This window comes from Heloderma suspectum, chromosome 2 (assembly GCF_057233095.1).
Source record: "Heloderma suspectum isolate Gila_16-S chromosome 2, 16-S_ref, whole genome shotgun sequence".
NCBI classification, from domain to species: Eukaryota; Metazoa; Chordata; class Lepidosauria; order Squamata; family Helodermatidae; genus Heloderma; species Heloderma suspectum.
The window spans coordinates 213,616,405-213,637,910 of NC_139459.1; the positions used below are offsets into that span (position 1 = coordinate 213,616,405).

A 21,506-nucleotide genomic window follows, 5' to 3' on the forward strand; every position below is an offset into this window, starting at 1 on the left:
TGCAGGTAAAAAAAATACACCCCCTTTCATCTGTGACGCAGACTGATATGACACATCTGTCAGCCATATGTTATTTATTTATTTATTGCATTTATACCCCGCCTTTTTTCCTCTTGCAAGGAACCCAAGGCGGCTTACATTATCCTCCTCCTCTCCATTTTATCCTCACAACAACAACCCTGTGAGGTGGGTTGGGCTGAGAGTGTGTGACTGGCCCAAAGTCACCCAGTGAGCTTCCATGGCCGAGTGGGGACTGAGTTGATTCTCAGTTATGTAGCAAACTGCAAAGCAATAGGCTAGCGAGGGCAGGCCAGCACAAATGAGTGATTTCTTGGGATTTATTGTACAATATCCCATCACAGTTTGGTATTCTGTTCTCTTTCCCACAATATCAGTTTGTTTATTTATTTACAATATTTATATACTGCTCCACAGCAAATGATTTCAGAGCAGTGAACAACAAAGATAAAATAATAAAACACTGTGTTAAAACAATTAAAACATTTTAAAAGAAACAAATTCTGAATTTAATAAACCACAGCTGGTCACTCAAAGAAGACCTCTCGAAATAACATGTCTTCAGGAGACACCGAAAGAAACACAACTTTGGCACCTGCCTGAACTTTGAAGGCAGGAAGTTCCACAGGAAGGGGGCCACCACACAGAAGGCTCTTTTCCTGGTGGACTCCAGGCGGGCCATGGGTCCATGTGGAACCACGAGGGAAATGCCCTCTGATGACCTTAGTGACTGGTCAGGTTGGTAACAAAGAAGGCGATATCCATTTAGCACTACATCACATAATCAGCAGCACAGGAATCAACTGTCTGGCCACAACCTTAATCTCAAAGAATTTATCAGCCATGAACTTGGTCTTTGCAGGTTTCAGCTGTGCAGGAAAACCAGAGAGAAGAGCCAGATGTGTAATGTGAAGAACCAGATATGTATTATGCTGGCCCTTAAGATTTGGTCATTAGCATAGGTAAGAAAGAACAGGCCTCCGCAGTAAGGAAGCTAGGAAAACAAACAAAGGAGATGAAAGAGGAGGAGCGGGAATAGTTTTAATCCTTGATATTTTTGTTAATTATTTCATTTATTTATATAGCACTATTAATATACATGGCACTTTACATAATATAAGGCAAAGAAAAAGAGGGGTTTGGTATATAAATTTTGACAGTGAGAAATAACCTCAAAGGGAGAGAGGGAAAAGGAGGCACAAGACAAGGGATGAAGCTGAGCCTTAGGGGAGAGCCCATTGTTGAGTAATTGAGCAAAGGCTTTGCATGCAGGAGGCCCCCAGCTTCAATCTCCACTTAAAAGCTGGGAAAGGCCCCTGCTCCAGACCTGGGAAAGCTGCAGCCGCTCAGTCCTGGGCCAGCTTGGACAATGGTCTTCTGAATCCGAATAGCAGCTTCAGGTGTTCATGGCCCGTTGCTCTCAACATGTAAAATACTTCATCTGTGTTTCACTGTAACCCTTCATGAGTGCAACAGATACAGATCTTTCTGTTGGGAAATTTTGCTTTGTTTGGAAGCAGTTAGCTCTATTAGGGAGGGAAGTGCCTCTCAACATACCTGCCAGCCCAGTCAGAAGCTCCGCCTAGCTTGGAGAGGAAGGGTGGGTTAAGTTACTGGAAACCCCATGCTTGCATAAGGAAAAGAGGGGGGGGGAGATGCAAGTGGGTGGCTCATACAGCATGATGGAGCCAGGGACAGTGAATGACAAGCAGAGGAGTTTCTCGACTCCCAAAACCAAACCCCAAAACAAAACAAAAACAGGCTTACCTAAGACAGTCCAGGGCAAAAGGATCGTTATGGACAATTTCAAAGGAGAGAAGGTTCCACTATCTGGTACATAATACCTCTTCAACCTGGAAATCCTGACCTCCATTTAAGGTGTGTGATCAGGGAAAGGAATTCTGGGCCTGCTCTGAGGCACCTGCTATTACTTCATATATTCCGGGATTGAATTCTGGTTTTAAAAACAGGTTCTGTGACTGAATCCTGGCTTTAGTTATTCCCTACAGGGCATCGTTAGAAAGAATACTGCACTATTCTTGGTTTTAAGATCCAGAGTTCTTGGTCTTAATAGGTATCTGTGGCCCAAAGATCACAGTAATAGTCATCTAAGCCAGGGGTAGGCAACTTGTGGCTCTCCAGAAGACACTCAAGTTGGGCTGGTTTGGAGTGTTTGCTCCCTTTGTTTTTAATTTCTACTTCAGCAAGCCTCAGGATTTCCCAGAGTATGCCAATACCTCCACTCTGGGTTCTCAGTGGCCGTTTTGGCTGCAATCCTGGAAGAACTCACCAACTGAGTTTGCTGTGAGGAGGAATTTTAAGAAAGAATAGGCCTCTCTGGTAATATATAGTATGTGTAGGATTTGGAGGTTCTCAAGGCATGGTTTAATCTGTGAACCTCTTGTCTCATCCTTCCCTATTACATAAATATGCATTTTAAAAAGCCAAGGTGATTTTTTGGGTATTTGATACTGAAGTAATTTTTTAGATCTTAAAAGTGCATACACACACCAAAAGGGACAAGGCTTCACTCTCGTTTTAGCCACTGTCCCTGGTATTATGTTCTTTTGCTATCTATGTATGGGGGAGTGCAAATGTCTGTTTCTCACCCTCTCTTTCTATTAAAGGAAATATCTGTGAGGGATTTCTCTGCAAGACATGTATGGGATATGGTCCGTTTTATTCCATCTTGTATCATATTTTAAATGCAGGGGTGGGGAATCTTTTTCTGCCTGAGAGCCAAAGTGACTCTGGGCAAGCATGCCAGCAGTGTGAGGGGCCACCCCAAGGTGCTTGCCCCGATTCCACTCTTGGACACACACGCCGCGGTGGCTTCACTAGCCCCTCATCTGTCATATCAGAAAAGGCAAGGGCTGAATGGGGCCATCAGGAGTGATTGCTCCACTGCACCAGGAGTGCCATGAAAAGGCAGGTCCCAGTTGGGAAAGATGAGGGACGAGCGAAGCTGACTGATTCGCTTCCTCAAGGAGTGCTCCTTGAGGTGGCGGCTCAGGTGGGAGCTGCTCTCCCGCCCGCTCCCTTCTCAGAGGGAAATGGGCTTCACTGCAGTCCTTCACCAGCTTGATGGGGAGGCCTAGGCAGCCAAATTCAGCCCACAGGCCAAAGGTTCCCAATCTCTGTTTTAATAAAATTGCGTTATCTTCCATGTCATGTGATTATATGGCTGTTTATTATTACTACTGTACCTTTCAGCTTCTTATCGAATACTTTATTTTCATGTCTGTGCCATTTGTTGGGTGAGATTCTATTAGAATGTCAGCTTTAGGCAACAACCACAACTTGGGTATCATCACAATCACTAAACATCTGGACCAACACGAGAATGATCAGAATATACCTGATGCAGATCCATCTCTAAGACTAAGCCAGTTTGGGCCTGGACAGTACCTGGATGGGAGAATACCAGGCCTGTTGTGAGGTCGCTGGAGAAAAACTAAGAGTGCAATCCTGTGCATGTTTAGGCAGAAAAAAGTCCTACAACTCCCAGCATGCCCCACCCAGCACCGCTGACTGGGGCATGCTGGGAGTTGTAGGACTTTTTTCTGCCTAAACATGCACTGGATTGCACTCTAGGTGTACTAAATAAGAAGTGGAAGGAGACAGTAAATGACAAAGGGAAGGTAAGATAGCAAAGAATTGGGGATTGTTGCTCTTCAAGTACCCCCACTTTCTATCAAAAAATTATCATCTTAAATCTTTTGCTAGCAATGCAATACCTTCAGGAAAAATGAAGCTATACACAATGTTTAAGAAAAGTATTTATTGGAAATGCAACACACACAACTCGTTTTAACCGATACTGAAAATGCACTGTACACTTCAAAGGCAAAGAAACTCCCTGCCCTCCCTGAGTTCCCAATTCAGTTGCCTTTTTCCACCTCGGATCCATCCCAATAAGTAGAAGGGGATGGAGCTTTTCGTTCTTGATAAGAACTGCTCTTTCAGCAGGCAACATGCTTCTACATCTTTCTCTCTCAGTACAGTCCTATAAAGAAGCTCCATTCTGGGGCAATAATGGCTGGCACTGAAAATACAAGTCCCACACATGCAGAAACCCCAGCCCTGCTAGCTGTACCAGCAGTACATTTTTGGCTGGGCTTCCATGATTCTGCACTGATTATATGAAAAAGAAAAAATATGTATTGGAATACACAACGCGATTGCCTTGCTTCCCTTCCATTCTGCTTAGTACATTTGGAGCTTTGTTCTGGATTGTTATAGCCAATGGGAGCCAATGGGACAACTGACTCCAAGGGAGCTGAGCCTGGCAGGTAATACAGCAGGTATCCACATGGCTTTTGTCTGCTTCTGTGCCTGCTTGAGCAGGCTTACTCCTGCATCTGGTAGTACCATTAGGAGAGGCTTAATCACAACAAACCAACAGCCAATCTTCCTTGTCATGAAAATTCTTTCAGAAGAAAATATATATGGACATTGCAATCATGCTAGCCATCAAAGAATTTTGTCATGATATTCAACAGCATCCAACCAAAACTGTAAAATATCTGCTTAAATGAATAACGTAGGAAGTCCCTGAAGACAAGAAACAGGAAACAGTTCTGTTCCTAAAAGGACATTTTCTGATGAATCACCAAAACTTTCTAGTGTTGATCACAGCAACATAATGTGCACCTGCTACCAGTTTTTCATCCCTCCTTGCAGTGCAGTGAAACCAGTGAGCTTTCCTGCTTTGCTCAGGACCAGGTGATGAGAAATTGCTCCCCCATCAGTAGAGAGAGTGGAATCTTAAGGATCTGAGGAAGCGACGTGGGGAGGTTAGTGACATTTGCTCAAAACAACATCTTGGAATCACAGTGAGGGTCAGCAGGCCAAGTTCAGATGCTGGGCCACACTATTGCCTCTGGGAGCTTGTGAGGCCATGAGCGGTCTCACAAAGCAGAGGGGAGGCCTTGGAGATACAGACAGTAGGAACTGTTGCCTCTCAGCAGGGCATATCTGTTTGGCTCCTGTGGTACGCACAACTAAATGGGGCTACCGTGAGCCACTGCATAGACCCCATGTAAGACACACCAATTAATGCAATCCACGTGAGCTCTGCTAGGTCGTGAACCTGCTAGTGGCCCCATGGGCAATTGTGTAGAATTGTGCCACCACACTTCTGAACAGGGTCAACAACATTTGTTTTGTGACCTACCAAGTCATGTAGTTTCCACATGCCAATGGTCCTAATATTCTATTTTAAAGGCATGGCTGGATAGACAGAGTATAAAGCCAAACAGAATGTTACAGCCAAATGTCTTAATAATTATGACAGTGCTCATACGTTCCCTTCATTTGCATTTTTATAGCACTTAGAATACTTGGGGAAGTTATTAGTTGGGTTGCACAGGAGGGGTTATAATGGTGGGACTAGTGCTGGGAATCCTGGGAGAGAAAAGGGAACTGAGGAAGACACTGGAGGCCCTTTCCCCAACCCCTGGAAGCCCTGTCCAAATCAGGTTCCATCTTCCAAATCATTACGAAAATACTGTATTTTATCTGTGCAACATGTTTATTGCTGAACGAGCTCACACCGTGTCCCCCAGAACTCCCTGCATGTTGGCCCCATGCAGATCCTTTCTGCAATACAAGCGGAGAGGCAGAGATTTCCGACCACATAGATAGCCTTACCTTGGTATCCATGCGGTAGGAGAAGTCTGAGATGGCAACACCATTTGCCAGAACAAGATGAGGGGGGCTGGGGACGCCTAAAGCCACCACCTCTTTCAGCAGCAGCCCATCAACCTGGCTGTTGAGTCGCACAATCTCATTAACCAGCACACCCTATAATAGGAAGAGAGGGGGAGGGGGATCAGACACCACCACAGTATAGATGCTACACCAAATTAACACCTCGGAGTTCAATATCACGGGGGTGGGGAGAGGATGGCATAGGTTCCTCTCTAACTTTCCTCTTCCCAAGTAATCAGGCAATGCAAGTGGAAGACCCACCGCCTGCAGCCACTTCAGAACTAGGGGTAGTTTCATCAAGGAATAAGTCAAGAGAAATCTTAGGATGGGGCAAGGGGGAAAGGAAAGAATCAAAAGTCCTATCAGGACCAAACTACCCAAGAAATGCAAGATTAAGCTTATTGATGTGAATGTCTTGCCCATGCTATCCCAGTAGCTTAAGGTAAGTTACAATATGTGGTTATCTCATGTTATCTTCACTGAAAAAAAAAAAGCTGGACATACAGACTGGCCACTTGGGGGTTACCTGGGAATGAACGGCACTTGCGAAAACATCTGTGGGGCAAAGTGTATTTTTGCATCAATATTTTGACCAGTGTCACCACCTGGAAGATGAAATCCCATTGCCTAGTCTTCTGGAAGAGGCATCAACACTTGGGAAAACTAAGATTGGAAACCTTTTATAGAATTTGTACAAGGAATAGAGAAAAATGATGTCTATGTATGCGGATTTTGAACTTTGAGATGGTCAGTCCTCCTTGTTGTTGTTGTTGTTAAAAATTAGGAGAGAAATGAGATAATGTCTCTGAACTCAATGTATAATATACAACTAAGATAAGAAGTAGAGAATAATAATAAGCAATTGTTGTGTAAGGGGAGCCAAAGGTAGATATCTTACAATCTTAAGAGATATTTTAGTGTATGTGTATTGTGTGTTTATGTTGTTGTTGATGTTGTTGTGTGTTTTTAAATAATATATATATATATATATATATATATATATATATATATAAAAAAATAAAAAAAAACACTTGGGAAAACTATAAGGCAAGGCCAGCAATAAATGCCCCTGCGCTGGAGGTCAGTTTGACTTGCTGCTCTCTTGTTGAAAGAGCTGAGTCAACAACGCATGGGACATGCTGTCCCCAAGGGAAGAACGTTTCCTGCTGCTAACAGAAGGCAGAATCATCCGATGTACTAGCAACACAGAGAGGAGCTAGTCTACCCTTGGGAAAGACTTAGTTTTACCAGCCATTTTTGCATTCAGCCATTATAGTTGTTAGGAACTGGTGGTGCCAAAAAGGGCTCACGCTGCCGTTTCAATGCCCGCTTGTGTTATCCAGAACTGAGCAGTGGGAGGGGTGCATGTCTTTCGGAAGGTGAGGCTGGAATGCCTGGCAGGCAACCAGTTCTCACATTCCACAAAGCAGCGGCCTGTCAATTCAAGACGACTTGGGGCGCCCGCAGGCACTTCTAGCATGTTGCGCCTTTGGTCCCTCCTACCCTCTGCTTTGTGATATCACTGTTCTTTAGCTGCTGATTGTTGTGCCGGATATTACTTTGGGGTGAGGCAGAGAGAGAAATGCCTTTGTATGCCTTTTCTGCACCTACAGCTCTACAGCATTCACAAGGCTGCACAGCAGTGCTTGAGGGTCCTGACAATGCCCTGCAAGAACAGCCCCGCCTCCCGTTTGACGAGGTGTGTAGAACCCCTTTCAGCCCAAGGGCTGGATTTCATTTCAGACAAGCTTTTGGGGGCTACGTTTCCATGGTGGGCAGGGCCCAAAACAAAAAAATACCAGCACGTTTTAGCTTAAAGCTCTTGCTGTCAGTAACTCAACCTTAGGAGAGGCATTTCAACTTTCTGGAATGGGGGGGAAACTGCAGAAAAGCTGGGAAATCACCAAAAGATTGGTGGTTGGGGGGATGGGGGTGAGGCCATCTGGTGGATCCTAGAGGGTTGGATTTGGGCCCCAGGCCTGAGTTCTGCACCCTTGTGTTGAACCTTGCCTTGTCCCAAAGGCTCAAGGCAGGTAACAACAGGTCAAAAGGCAAATGTGTCTTAGCCAATGCTGTTCAGCTTTTGGGATCCAATCTTTTTCTCCCTGACACTCACATTTGTTGCCAGAAAGAAGATCTGGGTGTAATCACTCTTCTCAAAGGTCAACAGACTTTCACCATCATCCCAGAACAGGTCACCTCTGGCCACCCCGTCCAGTGTCAAAGCCACCACAAGAGTCATCCCATTTTTGCGGGACACTGTGGTTGTGAAGGCAGGTTCCTGGGGAGAGGCAGTGTAGGAAGAAGATACATCACAGCATCAAAGCCTAGTTCCCTGCCTCCCCAGCACCTCCTCCCCACAACACTCTATTGAGAGAGAGAGTAAGAAATAAGCAGCACTTATCATTCTGCCTGAATTCTCTCAGAAAGAGCTATGTATTACTCCCTGTCAAAATGGGGCTGGGGGAAATTGGTGGAGGTGACTCACCTGTAAGGGTAGGATGTGACCTGCACGTACATGGACATTGATAGTGTCAAGGGGAGCTGGTAAGAGAATCCACTGTCCCTTGCTGTGTATGATAGATCCCTGAAGAGCCAAAGATACAGGAGTGATAATTAACTAAGAGCTTGAATTCCTGTGGATGACAAATAAACGGCTGAGGGCTCAGGTGAAGGTGGTCACAACTGGCTGGCGTTTGTCCTTATGTGTCTCTCTACCCTCTGAATGCTCCTTCCATTTTGCAGTGCTGCTGAAAGGGGCACACACTTGTCCCTTTGATTTTGTAGGTTACCAGGCTCTTATTTACAGGAGCTCAGCCAATATTGGACATTCAGAATAAATATGACAGCCCATTTCTGCCTAATTTTTTTAAAAAGTCTAATTCTACCTGTAAAACCAGGGTCATCTCTGGACCTTTCCATTTCTGGAAAGAAGCTTTTTCTCATCTACGCAGGATGATTTAGGTTATCATCACTTTAAAATGATTTGTTACTTAACAGTTTCATGTCATTTTCTTTCCTGCCCTCACCAAGCAGCAGCAGCAAAATTGATGTGAAAAATTACAACTGTCTGACCATCCTCACTGTCTGTGACCATGAGGATTTCTGGAACACATAAAAGTGGCCAAGCCTCAAGTGCAAGTCAGCTAGTAGACAACATGCAAAGAGAGAGTGGGCACAAGAAAATCACTAAGAGGCCATTGTGTCACTACTAGCCACTCGTACAAACTCAACTATGTGAGCATCCAAAGGAAAAATGTGCTTAAGGCGCAGGAGCTTTGACACCATGGGAAAAGCTGAACTCAGAATGGAAAGGGTCAGACAGGGAGCCAACACCAATCTCTGCCTGCTGCACTTCACTTCCCCTGGAGGATCACAGACACCCAATCTGCCAGCACAAGCAGCAACACTCACAGCCATAGGGTTGTACCATGTGCCAGAAGGGAAGTAGCCACTGACTTGAGTCTTCCCTGCCTCTAACACGGGAGTGATGAGAAGCCCTGAACCCCACATGAGCTGCCGGTCAATGTTCCATGTATTGGGGTCTTCTGGGAACCTGCAAAGAGGGCATTTGCAAAACACAGTCCGTCATATGGGTTCAAAGAAATAACCCATATGCTCAAGAAACACATTTCCTTGCCTCATACAAGCGGTCTTGCGCTCCCTTTCTCTCTCTCTCTCTCTCACACACACACACACACACACACACACCCTTTCTCCAACTGAGAGGGATTTTACTCCAGTCATCTTGCCTAAACTTCAGAGTTCCAGAACTTGCCTTTTAGGGACAATAGTAGACAATCCAAAGTTTGTTATTCTATCAGTCACATTTGTATCTAATTTTTCCTTCAAGGAGCTCAAGGCAATGAACCTACTTTCTTCCCCAATTAATGTTCACAACCAAGCTGTGAAGTAAGCTAGGCTGTGAGATAGTGGTTGGCCCAAGGTCAGTTAGGAAGCTTTGTTCCAGAACAGAGATTTGAACCCAGGTCCCCACAATTCAAAGCCAACATTCTATCCATCTGCCATGCAGGTCATGGACTGTAACAATAAATGATTGATTGACTGATTCTATCCATCTCTGTCTCTCTTTGTCTCTTAGTAAAGGTCCACTGGCGTAGACCATTTTTCAAGAGCTGGAAGCATATTCAATGGACTATGCATGCATTTCTGCATTTGTTCCCTAGCTGCCCTGCGTTCCCATCACCTCCATTTAGTGCAGTTGTAAACTGAGAGAGAACTGGGGGCAGATATTGACTTTACCATCCAAAGACTGTGTTTACCCCTAGTGGTTTCCAGCCCAGTTTGGGGAATGGGACTAAGACTGCCTCGATGACTCTAGCAGATGACCTCTGCAGGGAGATGGATGGGGAAGTATGTGGATTTTTTTGGGCTCCTCAGTAGCATTTGATACCATCAGCCATGGTATATTTTTGGGTCACCTGGAGCTAGTAGGCACTGTTTTACAGCAGTCCCAATCTTTCCTAGTGGGTAGGCCTCAGAAAGTAGTGCTGGGTGACTGCTACTCCAAGCCCAGGGCCATACATTTGCATTTACCTACCCAGACCCTAAGGTCATCCCAGGCCCTCTTCCAGGTGACCCTGCCAAATGAGGCAAGGTGGTGGCTACAAGAGGAATGCCCTCCCCAAAGAGGTTTGCCTGGTATAAAGCAAGGTATGAAATACTTTAAACGAATAAGTAAATGAAATACTGCCTCTCTGAAATGAAATTTGGCCCTTGGACTGAAAAAGGGTCCGCCGCCTCGACTTAGATGGAGCATCAGTCAGGCCACCCGGAGAGTGTGATACTCTATCCCCATCTAATGGCAGACCACACAAGTCCTAGATTCTATAGTAATTCAGCACCTTGGAGCAGCCAGGTGAGGTCCACTGCATCAACCCCTCCACTGCTGGCGCAGCAGTGCACTGACTTACTCCAAAAGAAGGGGCCGGGCAACAGTCTCCCCTGCAGAGTGGGCCTTGTGGAAGAGGGTGTAGAGATAGGGCAGCAGCGAGTAGCGCAGGAAAAGGGCTTTTCTCATGGCCCGCTGGGCATCTTGGCTGAAGGTATACGGTTCCTGGGGCTGTAAGGCAGAAAGGGAACCAACGAAGTGCATCATTTCATGGGGCTCCTACAGCAGAACAGGGCATCCCCCAAATCTGCCAAGGTCAGATTCAGACACATCTCCCTCCCATTCTTACCCCCACATACCCAATCATCATTCCTACTTTCAGCAGGATGTTCCCTCCTTCTCTGGGACATGTTGACACTCAAACAGGGATGGAAATGACAACAGCTAGGACAAAATGAATGCCTTCTAGGGCCTAATCCATCATTGTGCCAGAAGCAAAGCATGTGAGGCTGGGCACTTGTGCTGACCACAGAACATGTGACCGTAACAGTGTCAGCTCTGACTATCACACTGGGACAGGAGCGGCCAACGGCACCACTGCAAGGATCCCACCACCACTTTTGGCCCTGAAGTGGCACACACTGCCAGAGTGGTGTAACAGAGCGCGCGAGGGCAACACACAGGAAGGACTTCCTCCTCCCCCTAGCTGTGCAGTATCTTAAGGGCCATTGTGAAAGTGACCTACGCAGCCAGGCAGAACACAGCAGGGGAAGATAACTGGGGCTCACATAATAAGTGGAGGTAAATCCGTGCAATTGCAGTTTGGGGTGGAGATACTTGAACAGACACGATATACTATTAAACCATGATTAAGGCTGCAGTCCTAAATACACGTACTAGGGAATAAGCACCACTGAACAAAACAAGATTTATTTCTGAGTAGGAATGCATAGGATTACACTGTAAATGTACTCAAGGGCTGTGGGATCCAGTTAATGTATGCTTATGGGACTATGTAAAACAACAACAACCAGGGTCATGTATGCACTGCAATTTGCACTACAAAAGCAAGGAATGTGACAATAGAGAGACTTCTGTTTCCTTAGACACACATACACTCCAGCATGACAACTGTCTCTGAGAGCAATTTAGAATTAGACTTGCTTGCTTATAATCTTATTCCTGAGCTCTGCACCTAATGGTACTCTTTGTCACTGAATTAAGTTTTGCAGCATTGGTAAGATAACTGCAAATGAGCCCCCCCCCCCCCCGCCATTAAAAAAAAACTTTTCTGGCTATCTACTTATTTCATTTATTTCTTTCAGTTCTATACCAGCTGAAAGCTCTCTGGGCAGTTCACAACAATGCCTATGGATACAACTGGATCGAGTGAGCTTCTAATAGAGTTAGAATACGACTTCAATCTTTACTTTGTCTTGAACATTAGAGAGGGAGGGGAAAAGCCAAACAGCTACACACAAAACTGCGTCTGTTTGTTTGCAATGGCATGAAGCTAAAAGTTATTTTATTTTTGCTTTACAACCAGGGTGGGGAGCCTCTTTCAGCCTGAGGGCCAAATTCAATTTTGGAGAAGCTCTTGGGGGCCGCATTCCAGTGGTGGGAGGAGCCAAAGGCAAAAGGGGCAGGGCCAAAACCCCAGCATATTTTAGTTTAAGGCTCGTGCTGCCAGTAACTGAGCCTTAGGGGAGGCGTTTCTATCTTTTAAAATGGGTGCTGCACAAAAGCCAGAAACCCACCGAACAATCAGTGGTTGGGGGAAAGGGGGTGAGGCCAATGGAAGAAGGTGTGGCCATTTTGGAAACCCTGGAAGGTCTGGATTGGGATCTCTGGAGAGCCGGATTTCACCCCCAGCCCTGAGGTTGCCCACCCCTACTTTACAGCCATAATGATGACAACAGGAAGGACCATTGGCCCCTGCTGCAGGCTTCTCAGGAAGGGCCATAGTGAGTCAAAGCCTGTTCCAAAGACTCAGCTTCAACATATGGGCGTGGGATGGGATGGAGGCAGAGGTCCTTGACAAGCTGTCTTTATATTTGACACCTGACATTACAGAGACCAATAAAATCCAGATAGACGGTCTGCTACTCCTTATCCTGAGTGACACAGCTATACTCCTCTCAGAGCCACACAACTCCTATCTGAGGTTTCTAGTTCATTTCATCACTGCCCTCTTCCACACCCGATTCATATTACATTTTTTTAAAGGACGGAGAGGTCAATCTACTGCCGCCATGCTTACCTTGTTTCCACGGTCATTGTGGTTTCGCATGAAGGGATAGAAGGCACCCAGTTGGGTCCAGCGCACACAGAGCTCCTCCGACGTGCTGCCCACGAAGCCACAGATGTCAGCACCAACCAATGGCACACCATAGAGGTTAAAGAGCAGCACCGCTAGGGGCAAGGAAAGGGAGATACATGGAATGGACTAGGAAAGGCACTAAATGGCAAGGACAGGAGAAATGCTGCAGTTTTGTGAGGGAGAATTCTGGTGGTTACAGAGAATTCGCCACTGCTGGAGAATTTCTACCTTGGAGGCAAGACTTTTCCTCTCTCAGAGAGAAAGAGAGAGATGGAAGAACCCTAAGGTAGCACAGGTAGAACAGGAACTTGGAGAAGTGCCCTGGATTGGTTTCCAAACATCTGTACCTGGTATGGTGTAGTATAAATGCTCCCAGCTGCTCATGACATCCCCAGTCCAGTGACCAGCATAGTGACCGTGGCTGGCAAAGGTGGAACGTGAGATCACAAATGGGCGCTTCCCTCGCACTTTCACCAAAGCACTGAGAACAGGAGGGAGGGAAGTCAGTGGAGTGGAGGGGCAGAAAGTGACATCTGTGGATCTGGAACCTGGGACTTCCAAGCTCCGAAGTATACAGTGTTTGTGAAAGAACTGAAGTACTAGAACCCGTGAAATACTGCGTGATAAGATTTTGCTATACCAGGCCAAGTTATCTCAGCCAGAAATTGAGTTAGGGCACAGTCCTATGCATGTTTAGACAGAAAGCCCTAGGAGGAGGCTAGGAAGGGAGGACAGCATAATGGGGGCAGGGAGCAGAGAACAGGAAGATGGGGCTTGGGCGGGGTGGAGGAGGAGGAAAAAGAGCTCATGGGGGGCGGTAGAGAATGGGCAGATGGCACCTGGCAGGGAAGAATGGGACATGTGTGTGCGCACGCGCATACGCGCACGTGTACGTATTCCCTCCCTCTGGGTCTGTGTGTCAGTGTGTGTTTCCCCCCTCCCCGCTTCTCTCTGTGTGGGTGTCCTGGGAGAGAGGGAGAGAGAGAGAGAGAGAGAGAGAGCGGGGGGTAGGCGGTGAGCTGACTAGCAGATAGAGAAGGTGAGAAAGAAAGAGAGGGGAAGTTTGCCTTCTGTGAAATCAGTGTTTTGTTAGAGCAGAGAACTGGGTTCAAATAAGTGGTTTTGCACTTTGGGGCTCAGACCATTCTTCTGCCTGGTAATCAGTTTTGTAGGCAATTTGGTCATCTCTCAGGCTCCCCAATTTGCCTTCTGTGAAATGGGGATTTTGTGATTGGCTATGCCCACCACAGCAGCCATTTTGTGCTGGTGCCCATAACACTCTCTCAACATTCCAAATGGGCCCATAGGTTGGGATGCCTGCTCCAGAGTATTATTCCTCAACGCCTGTATCAAAGAGGCACTCCAGCTTTGGGGCAGGGTCCCAAAGGGACAACTACCCTGCCTGCAGCGCTCCGCATCATACTCACTCATGTGATGCGATGGCTTCAGTCAGCCCATACAGATTGTGCAGATTGTAGTGGGAGGACAGATATTGCTTGCTGGAGGCACAGAGCGTTCGTGACTTCAAAGATGCACCTAGCACACCTGTAAATGGAAGGCAAGGCGAAGTGTGAGGGCTAGGAAGGCATTGCGTGTGAATCAAAAGGCATGATCTATGGAGTAAACACCACTGAACACAGTGGGACTTAGTTGCTGTAATGAGCATTTTAGATGTCAGGCCCTTTGGATTATGAGTTCCCAGCAGCCATTGCTCTTGGGAGCACAAATAAAGGGGACAACCCTTTGAACACACATGTCTCAAGATTCACAGGAAGCAGGAAAACTGCTGCAGTAGGAGTGATATCTCAGAGAGTTGAGTCAGAAGACACTGTTATGCCTCCAGCCTCAGCATTTGGACTATGCCAAGAACATCCAACCAACCTTGACTTAGTTGCTCTTTGTTCTCATCAGCCAGGGCAGCCTTGGGCTGGGTGCCCTGCATAGCTGAATGAATTGGAAAAGCTTTCCAAAATACAAATTCAAAGATTGTAGTTGGTTGTCCAGAGGACTGCTGCATGTGTCAAAATCTGTTCCGGCAAGTTATCAGTGTTTGTTCTTTTCAGAGAAGTCATATATCAGCCATCAGTTATCATGCAATCATTTAAGAAGTTTAAATGCTTAAAATATACACAGTACCCATGTGGATACTTCTCAGGCATAAAATAAAAAAGCAAGTCAATGAATAAGTTACCAGTACACAGTCATAAAATGATAATATCTTTCATTGTATAAGAATTCCAGTTTTAAAAACCCTGTAAGATGCCCCATTTCTGTCCTAGCTTCAGCTTTTAATTTAGCAAAAAAATGTTAATGCTCAAGTAACTTGCAGATTTTTGTTAGAATTTCTGCTATTTTCTGTATTATTGGCAGTTGTTGTTTTTTTACCTGGTAGATAAGGTGGATTCTCAAGTTTGTTGTTGGGACAGTCTGCCAGGGAACCCTCCACAAAATTCGATGGCTCATTCATGTCCTAGAAGGAGGGGGGGAAATGAGAGTGTTTCTGAGCCTTGTTTCTAAGTCAGGGTCCCAGCAGGAACACAGGAATTCTTGAGATCTGTGTGTACAGCACTTCCTCCCTTCCACCAGTTGGGAATGGTTCCCAACAGCAACAAGTACTAGCGTAAGAACTCACAATCCACATGCCATCGAAGGGCACTTGGTCGTGGAAATCCTTGACCATGTCATACCACCACTGCAGAGTTTCTGGGTTGGTGAAGTCAGGGAAAGCCGTGGGGCCAGGCCAAACCTGGAAGATAAAATTTAGAGCTGTTAGAAGCAGCTGGGAAACCTTTGTGTGCCATGGTACTGTGTTAACATGGATTCATGGATCACCACTTGTAGCCCCATTCACCCAAAATCCCTTGAATGCAGATGGGATGAGAAAAAGACCAACCAATCAAGAAAAGGCATGACAAGTCCTGTTTGAGACAAGTGCCCAATAGAGACTGTCAGTTAAAGAGTGATGCTAAATGCAGTTGTTGGTGCATTCAGAGTGCACATTCCAGAGTCTGGCTTGCAATGCCACCAAAATGGAGGCTGGAGCCCAACATCAAAGGAAGACACAGTCTGTCCTATGTAAAACACAGAATGTATGCTTAGATAGGGGGTGGGGGGGACACATTGCCTGCCTCTCCTTGCTCCATTCAGCTCAAGCACTACTAGGACATAAATGATGGGCACCCCAGCTTAGAGCCATTGACTGGGTTCATACAACATGACAACCCATGCTCAAGGATGAATATGGGTTGAGTCTAGGTTGTCACTGACTAGGTTGTTGTGTTGTGTGAACCCAGCTACACTAACAAACCACGGTTTGTTAACCATGAACAACCCACAGTTCTCAACACAACAGCAAAGCATAGGTTCTCCTCATGGGTTATTCATGGTTAACAAACCATGGCTTGTTACTGCAACTGGGTTCATACAACAACCCACAGTTCAATGACAACCCACACTCAACCCAATCTCAACCCTGAGTAGGGGTTGTCAAGTTGCACACACTCAATGGCCGGTTCACATGATCACCACAGCCCACCATGGGTTAATTAAGCCACAATGAGCTGTGGTGTCCACAAGCACCAGATTATCTGTTCAGGCCCTGGCCACAGCTTGTTGTGTTGTCTGAAACCAGGCAGCAGGGGTTGATTACGGGTCAAACAATCCTCAACTAACTCACAGTCTGTTGTAAGGGTATTTGAGGGTTAACTCTCACCCAACCCCTGCTGCCCAGGTTTGGACTACATGACAAACCATGGCAACCCTCCACCAGGGGTTGAATTTTCAAAATGACCACCCACATGTGCTGCAAGCCACTGTGGCTGTGGCGATCATGTGAACCAGCCCAATATCTTTCATAATCTTCCAAGATTCATGACTTGGGCCCAGGACTCACCTTCCCAATCAGAGGCTGTCCTGTTGCATTTAAGATGAAGACCCCTCGCTTCAGGCCTTCATCATAAGGTTTGTAACTGCCAGAGGGGCTGGAACTGCTGATACCTGGATCCTGAAAAGGGAACAGAGGGAGAGACATGCTAGGACATAATGGAGCTGACGGGGCATGAAACGGTGTAGGCTCAAGGAAGGAACAGAACATACATGTTTCCCACTTTGGAACAAGTCCATATTTACTAGACAGATTGCCAACATGACACACAATGTAAAGCAGGTGGAGGCTGTTTTATCTAAGTGCTGGGAGTCCAGATTGTGGCATTCAAGCATTGCAAAAAACAGAACAAAACCTCACATCCTAGGATAAGCAAACAGCTTTTTTTTTTATCACACATTCCAAATGTAAGATATGGGTGAAACATTTAAGGTTTTCTCTCTCTCTCAGGGGGAAATTTTATTTATTTATTTATTTATTACGTTTATATCCCGCCTTTTTTCCTCTTGCAAGGAAATGGGGGGAGTACCCTGCCGCATGGGTCATGGAAGCTCACTCATACCATGTCTGTTTTCCTAACCTGTTAAGTGTATTAACATTTGACACTTCCCACATTTGAACGGGTGGTATATAGGCGCCACTTGCAAATGGATACTTACATGGATATTCGGTCTGCTTTAGTGGAAGTTGATGTATAATTCTTAGAAATATGTATTTTTATAGATATACATATACACACACTTCACATGCATACATTGAAACTGATATATTCAAATTTATGTAGCTACGATTTCCCCCCCTTTTTTGTTTTGTTGAAATTTTACAATAAAAAGTAATTAAAAAATTGAAGTTCACTTTTGCTGTCAGATCATTAGTCTACCTAAGCCAGCACTATCTACTCCAGCCAGGCAGTGGCTCTCCAGTGTCACAGGCAGAGGCCTCTTCCAGACCTACAGCCCACAATCCTATTTTCAAGAACTGAAGATGCCAGGGATTGAAACTGGGACCTTCTGCAAGCGAAGTACATGATTTTTTGTCAAACGGTGGGTCCTCCCCAGGGTGCTGTTGCACTCAAGTCTCGCTTGCGGGTTTCCTGTGGGCAGCTGGTTGGCCACTGTGTGAGCAGAATGCTGGACTAGTTGAACCCTTGGTCTGATCCAGCAGGGCTCTTCTTATGCTCTTACGGTCCTCACATTTCCAAACTTTTCTCTTCCGTATCAGTGAGGGCGAGAAATGAGAATTGCCACTCTCAGGAGTCCACGCATTCATCAGCGAGCTTCCGTGTGACTTGCAGATTTCACAAATCGTTTAAAAGCATGCAGTTGCATGACTTGTGAGACACAGGTATGTTGTATCTTGAAAGGAGGTGCATAGGTTCCTAATTACTTGCATTTTCCAGGTCAGACCAGCAATGCTGGAATCTCACACCTTGTCTCCAAGAGATGTATGGTCACACATAAGGAGGGTTCCCCAACAGGGGGTTTCCCAACAGACTTGGGGTGCACAACCTGCAGCCTGGGTTGTGCAGCTCCCACTCACTTTTCCCTGCAGCCCAGGTAAATCTGCTGGGCTGAAGGGAAAGGACTGCTTTCTATTAGCAGCACTGGGCTAGATCCAGACTGGAGCTTTCTTCAGTGCTAAGCAGGGAAACCGTGTTATCATCTCTGATCAGAGATCAGAGCAATTTAAAGGCATTTAAACTTTAAACGCCCTGCTCTTTCAATACCTTACATTTTAAAGGTATTGACTTGAGCAAAGTATTGAAAGAGCAGAGCATTTCAAACAGTTGCGCAAGGAGGTGCTGTGGAAATCAGAGGCGTGTGTTTTTAAAGGACAGGTCCCCCCACCCCCCATCATATTCTGTAGCCTACTTCTGAGCAAGCAGGCATAGAATTGGGCTGTGGTTCGCATGCTTGTTGGGGAAACTGTCCAAATTGGTAAGAATTACAGGTGTGTGTCTGTGTGTAACTACTATCCAGGCTTAGAAAGATTCAAGTTGTCTCTTATTGTAGGGAGATTAAATATTTTAATTATTCTCTTCTTACACCTGTTGGGTAGTTGTTGAACTGCTTCATGCTGCTACATTTCTCCATGAGATCACATATGTGGGCATACCATCAGCCCTTCTGTAATCATGGCTGCACTCCACCCAGGAGCCACTATAATGGAGCTACCTGCTAGTTCCCTGCATGTACCGCTTAGCACGTACTAGCCTTTCTCCAGCGATTGTATACATGCATATGTGGTCACACAAAGGAACCTAACAGGTGAGCTAGCCCTTAGCTTCCAAAATGGGCAGAATCAAAATTTCAAGGCAGAACATGACAGCCTAGCAATCTCACCTACTACAAACCAGGTATGGAAGCACATGGAGGGGAACACTGGAAGTCAACGATTTGGAAACAATGTCATCTGAATGTCCTTTAAAAAGTGAGTGAGCCAAGGATGGCAATTCCGGAGAAAAGAGCTAGTGGGGAAGCACCCCAAGTCACAGTCACACAGGGATGGGAACACCTATCTTGATCACTCCCCCTCTCCTATGCAGCTCCTAATGGTCCAGGAGAGCAGTGCCTTAGAGGACAGGGAAGGGTGCAGGCATTGTGAGGTGACCCATCAGTGGAGAATTCAGGCTTCATTAACTTACCACAATCATGACGTACCTCCGACCGCTGTGATGGAAATCGCTCACCATGTCGGGCATATCCCAGAAACCATTCTTGTTGAAGGTAAAGTCTCTCTTAGCATCTGCATAATCCAGGTCATTCCACTGCACATCCTGTGAAGTCCAGGAACGGTGAATTAGGGAGAGCACAGGCCACTCTCTTATTCCCCAGCCCCATCATTCCCCATGGACAGCTAGCTCCCACCTTGCTCAGCTGCCAACAAAGGCACAGCCGGCTCGACCGGCTCCCGCTGTGCCAGGGAGGAGCTTGGTCCTAGATGCGGCTCGGGGAAGCCACCTACCAGGGGGAACCGTGCGTCTGTCATGTTCCTCACCACTTCCCGGGTGACAGCAGTGGAAGTGTATCCCCAGCGACACAGGTGGAATCCGAGGGCCCAATATGGGGGCATGAATGGATACCCTGAGCGGAGGGGAGAAAAAACACTAAAAGGTCCTGCCACAAGCTACAGAAGTCCACAAATCTCTCATGCAAGTGAGTTTCCACCTGCAATGTGTCTCTGAAGAGCTGAACTTTCCCGTTGAATTTTTTGGCAAATTGGTAAAAACTAACTTAAATGTGTCCCTTAATATCTTTCTCTATATCTCTATCTAGACAGACAGATACGAAGCTATCAAAGATTGCCTCTTTTGGGCTGCAGCTGAGGAGAAGGGAGGGTCAAGAAGGCAGCCTCCCCCCCCCCCGCACATTCTTAGACCAATTCTGCTGGTCATGGTGAATGCATTGTAAGAAATAAAAATAGAAGTGTGGCCCACAAAGTTCTCCAAAACATGGAATATCAGGGTAGGAGAGCTGCCTATTTTAGGGAGTGTGGTTCAGGGCTGCTTCATAGGTTATTTTTTAAAATTTGTTTTAATAAACCAAGTACATCCATGTCGGGTAAAATGTGAAACCCATGTGCAGATCATCATATGACTGCAGCAGGATGAGCATCGGCACCTGGCACCCCTCAGGCATCTGCTGGGACCCCAGCAGGGCCTACCACTGATGGATGATCTCGAACCCCACTTAGTAAAAACACCGAGTGAACACTGCAGACAGCATTGGGCGGCTGCACCTAGCCACCTTTTTAATTTCTCACAATGCCCAGGGCTACTATGTTGGAAGCTGTGTGGAAAAGTAAAATGGTGGCAAGATACAGCCACCAAGCAGTACTGGGTGCAGTGCTGCCTGCCACTGCCAGGTAAGCCTGACAGGGCTCAACGATGGATGAGGTGGGGGACCTCTAGGGGGCACTTGTGCCCATGGCTCTCTCAAACCTGGCCCTGGCCCAAGGTCCCATTCATGAAAAGCGTACCAGTTTCATGCCTTTCCCAACACTGAAGCACTTCTATGTGGGAAACACACAATACATGGAGCGCCCCTCAGCCTAAATGAAAAGCAATCATTGTTCACATTCATTAAGCACTTGAAAAATACAGTTTTCATTAAGATAGTTTGAAGCCTTTCAGGCCACCCTAGAGTTCAGTGATGAAAAATTTATCTTTCATCCCTTGCTACTCCACAATTATGAACTTAGGAGACAGGCGAGGCAGCATCCAGTGTGGGTCTCTGAGGCAGCCTTAAGAATTGCAGGACTTGGCAGGGCCTGAGGGAGGGGCCGTGGCTCTGTGACAAAGCACCTGCTTTGCATGCAGAAGGTCAGTTTCGATCTCAGTATCTCCAAGTACGGCTGGAAAAAACCCTGCCTGAAACCCCGGAGAGTAGTGTCTACAATACGAGGCTAGATGGACCAAGGGTCTGAATCAGCAGGCCAGACTGCACAATCAAACAAGCCTCCATGGCTTAAATAAGCCATGGTGGCTTGTTTAAATCGGCAACATGTGCCAGCATGTGCTGGGCATGCTTAGCCTAATTACCCGCCTGGGCACGGCTTCTTGTGTCATCCACCCCCAGGCGGCACGGCTTGTTTGAGAGGGAAACAACCCTCAAATAACCCACCAACAAGCTATGGGCTATTTGAGGGTTCCTTCCCCCTCAAACAAACTGGACTGCATGGTTTCAGACTGCCTGGGTAATTAGGCTAATGGCGCCCAGCAT

General features: G+C 46.3%; 1 protein-coding gene across 4 annotated transcripts in view; it reads right to left on the minus strand.

Annotated features, from left to right (window-relative positions):
* Positions 1 to 21,506, minus strand: part of GAA (alpha glucosidase) — a 30,627-nt gene that overhangs the window by 1,740 nt on the left and 7,381 nt on the right. For 2 of the 4 annotated variants that reach the window (XM_084837729.1, XM_084837728.1), the window contains 14 exons: positions 19,750 to 19,868; positions 19,430 to 19,561; positions 16,795 to 16,905; positions 15,535 to 15,648; positions 15,288 to 15,372; positions 14,330 to 14,447; positions 13,250 to 13,383; positions 12,843 to 12,994; positions 10,665 to 10,813; positions 9,145 to 9,286; positions 8,219 to 8,317; positions 7,847 to 8,011; positions 5,671 to 5,823; positions 3,780 to 4,793 (listed from right to left, as the gene is read on the minus strand). In XM_084837729.1, coding sequence (XP_084693855.1) covers positions 4,734 to 4,793; positions 5,671 to 5,823; positions 7,847 to 8,011; positions 8,219 to 8,317; positions 9,145 to 9,286; positions 10,665 to 10,813; positions 12,843 to 12,994; positions 13,250 to 13,383; positions 14,330 to 14,447; positions 15,288 to 15,372; positions 15,535 to 15,648; positions 16,795 to 16,905; positions 19,430 to 19,561; positions 19,750 to 19,868 — 1,733 coding nt within the window. In that variant the 3' untranslated portion in view covers positions 3,780 to 4,733. Of the gene's footprint in view, positions 1 to 3,779; positions 4,794 to 5,670; positions 5,824 to 7,846; positions 8,012 to 8,218; positions 8,318 to 9,144; positions 9,287 to 10,664; positions 10,814 to 12,842; positions 12,995 to 13,249; positions 13,384 to 14,329; positions 14,448 to 15,287; positions 15,373 to 15,534; positions 15,649 to 16,794; positions 16,906 to 19,429; positions 19,562 to 19,749; positions 19,869 to 21,506 lie in introns of those variants that run through there. The other 2 variants (XR_014788235.1, XM_084837727.1) reach the window with 2 other exon arrangements.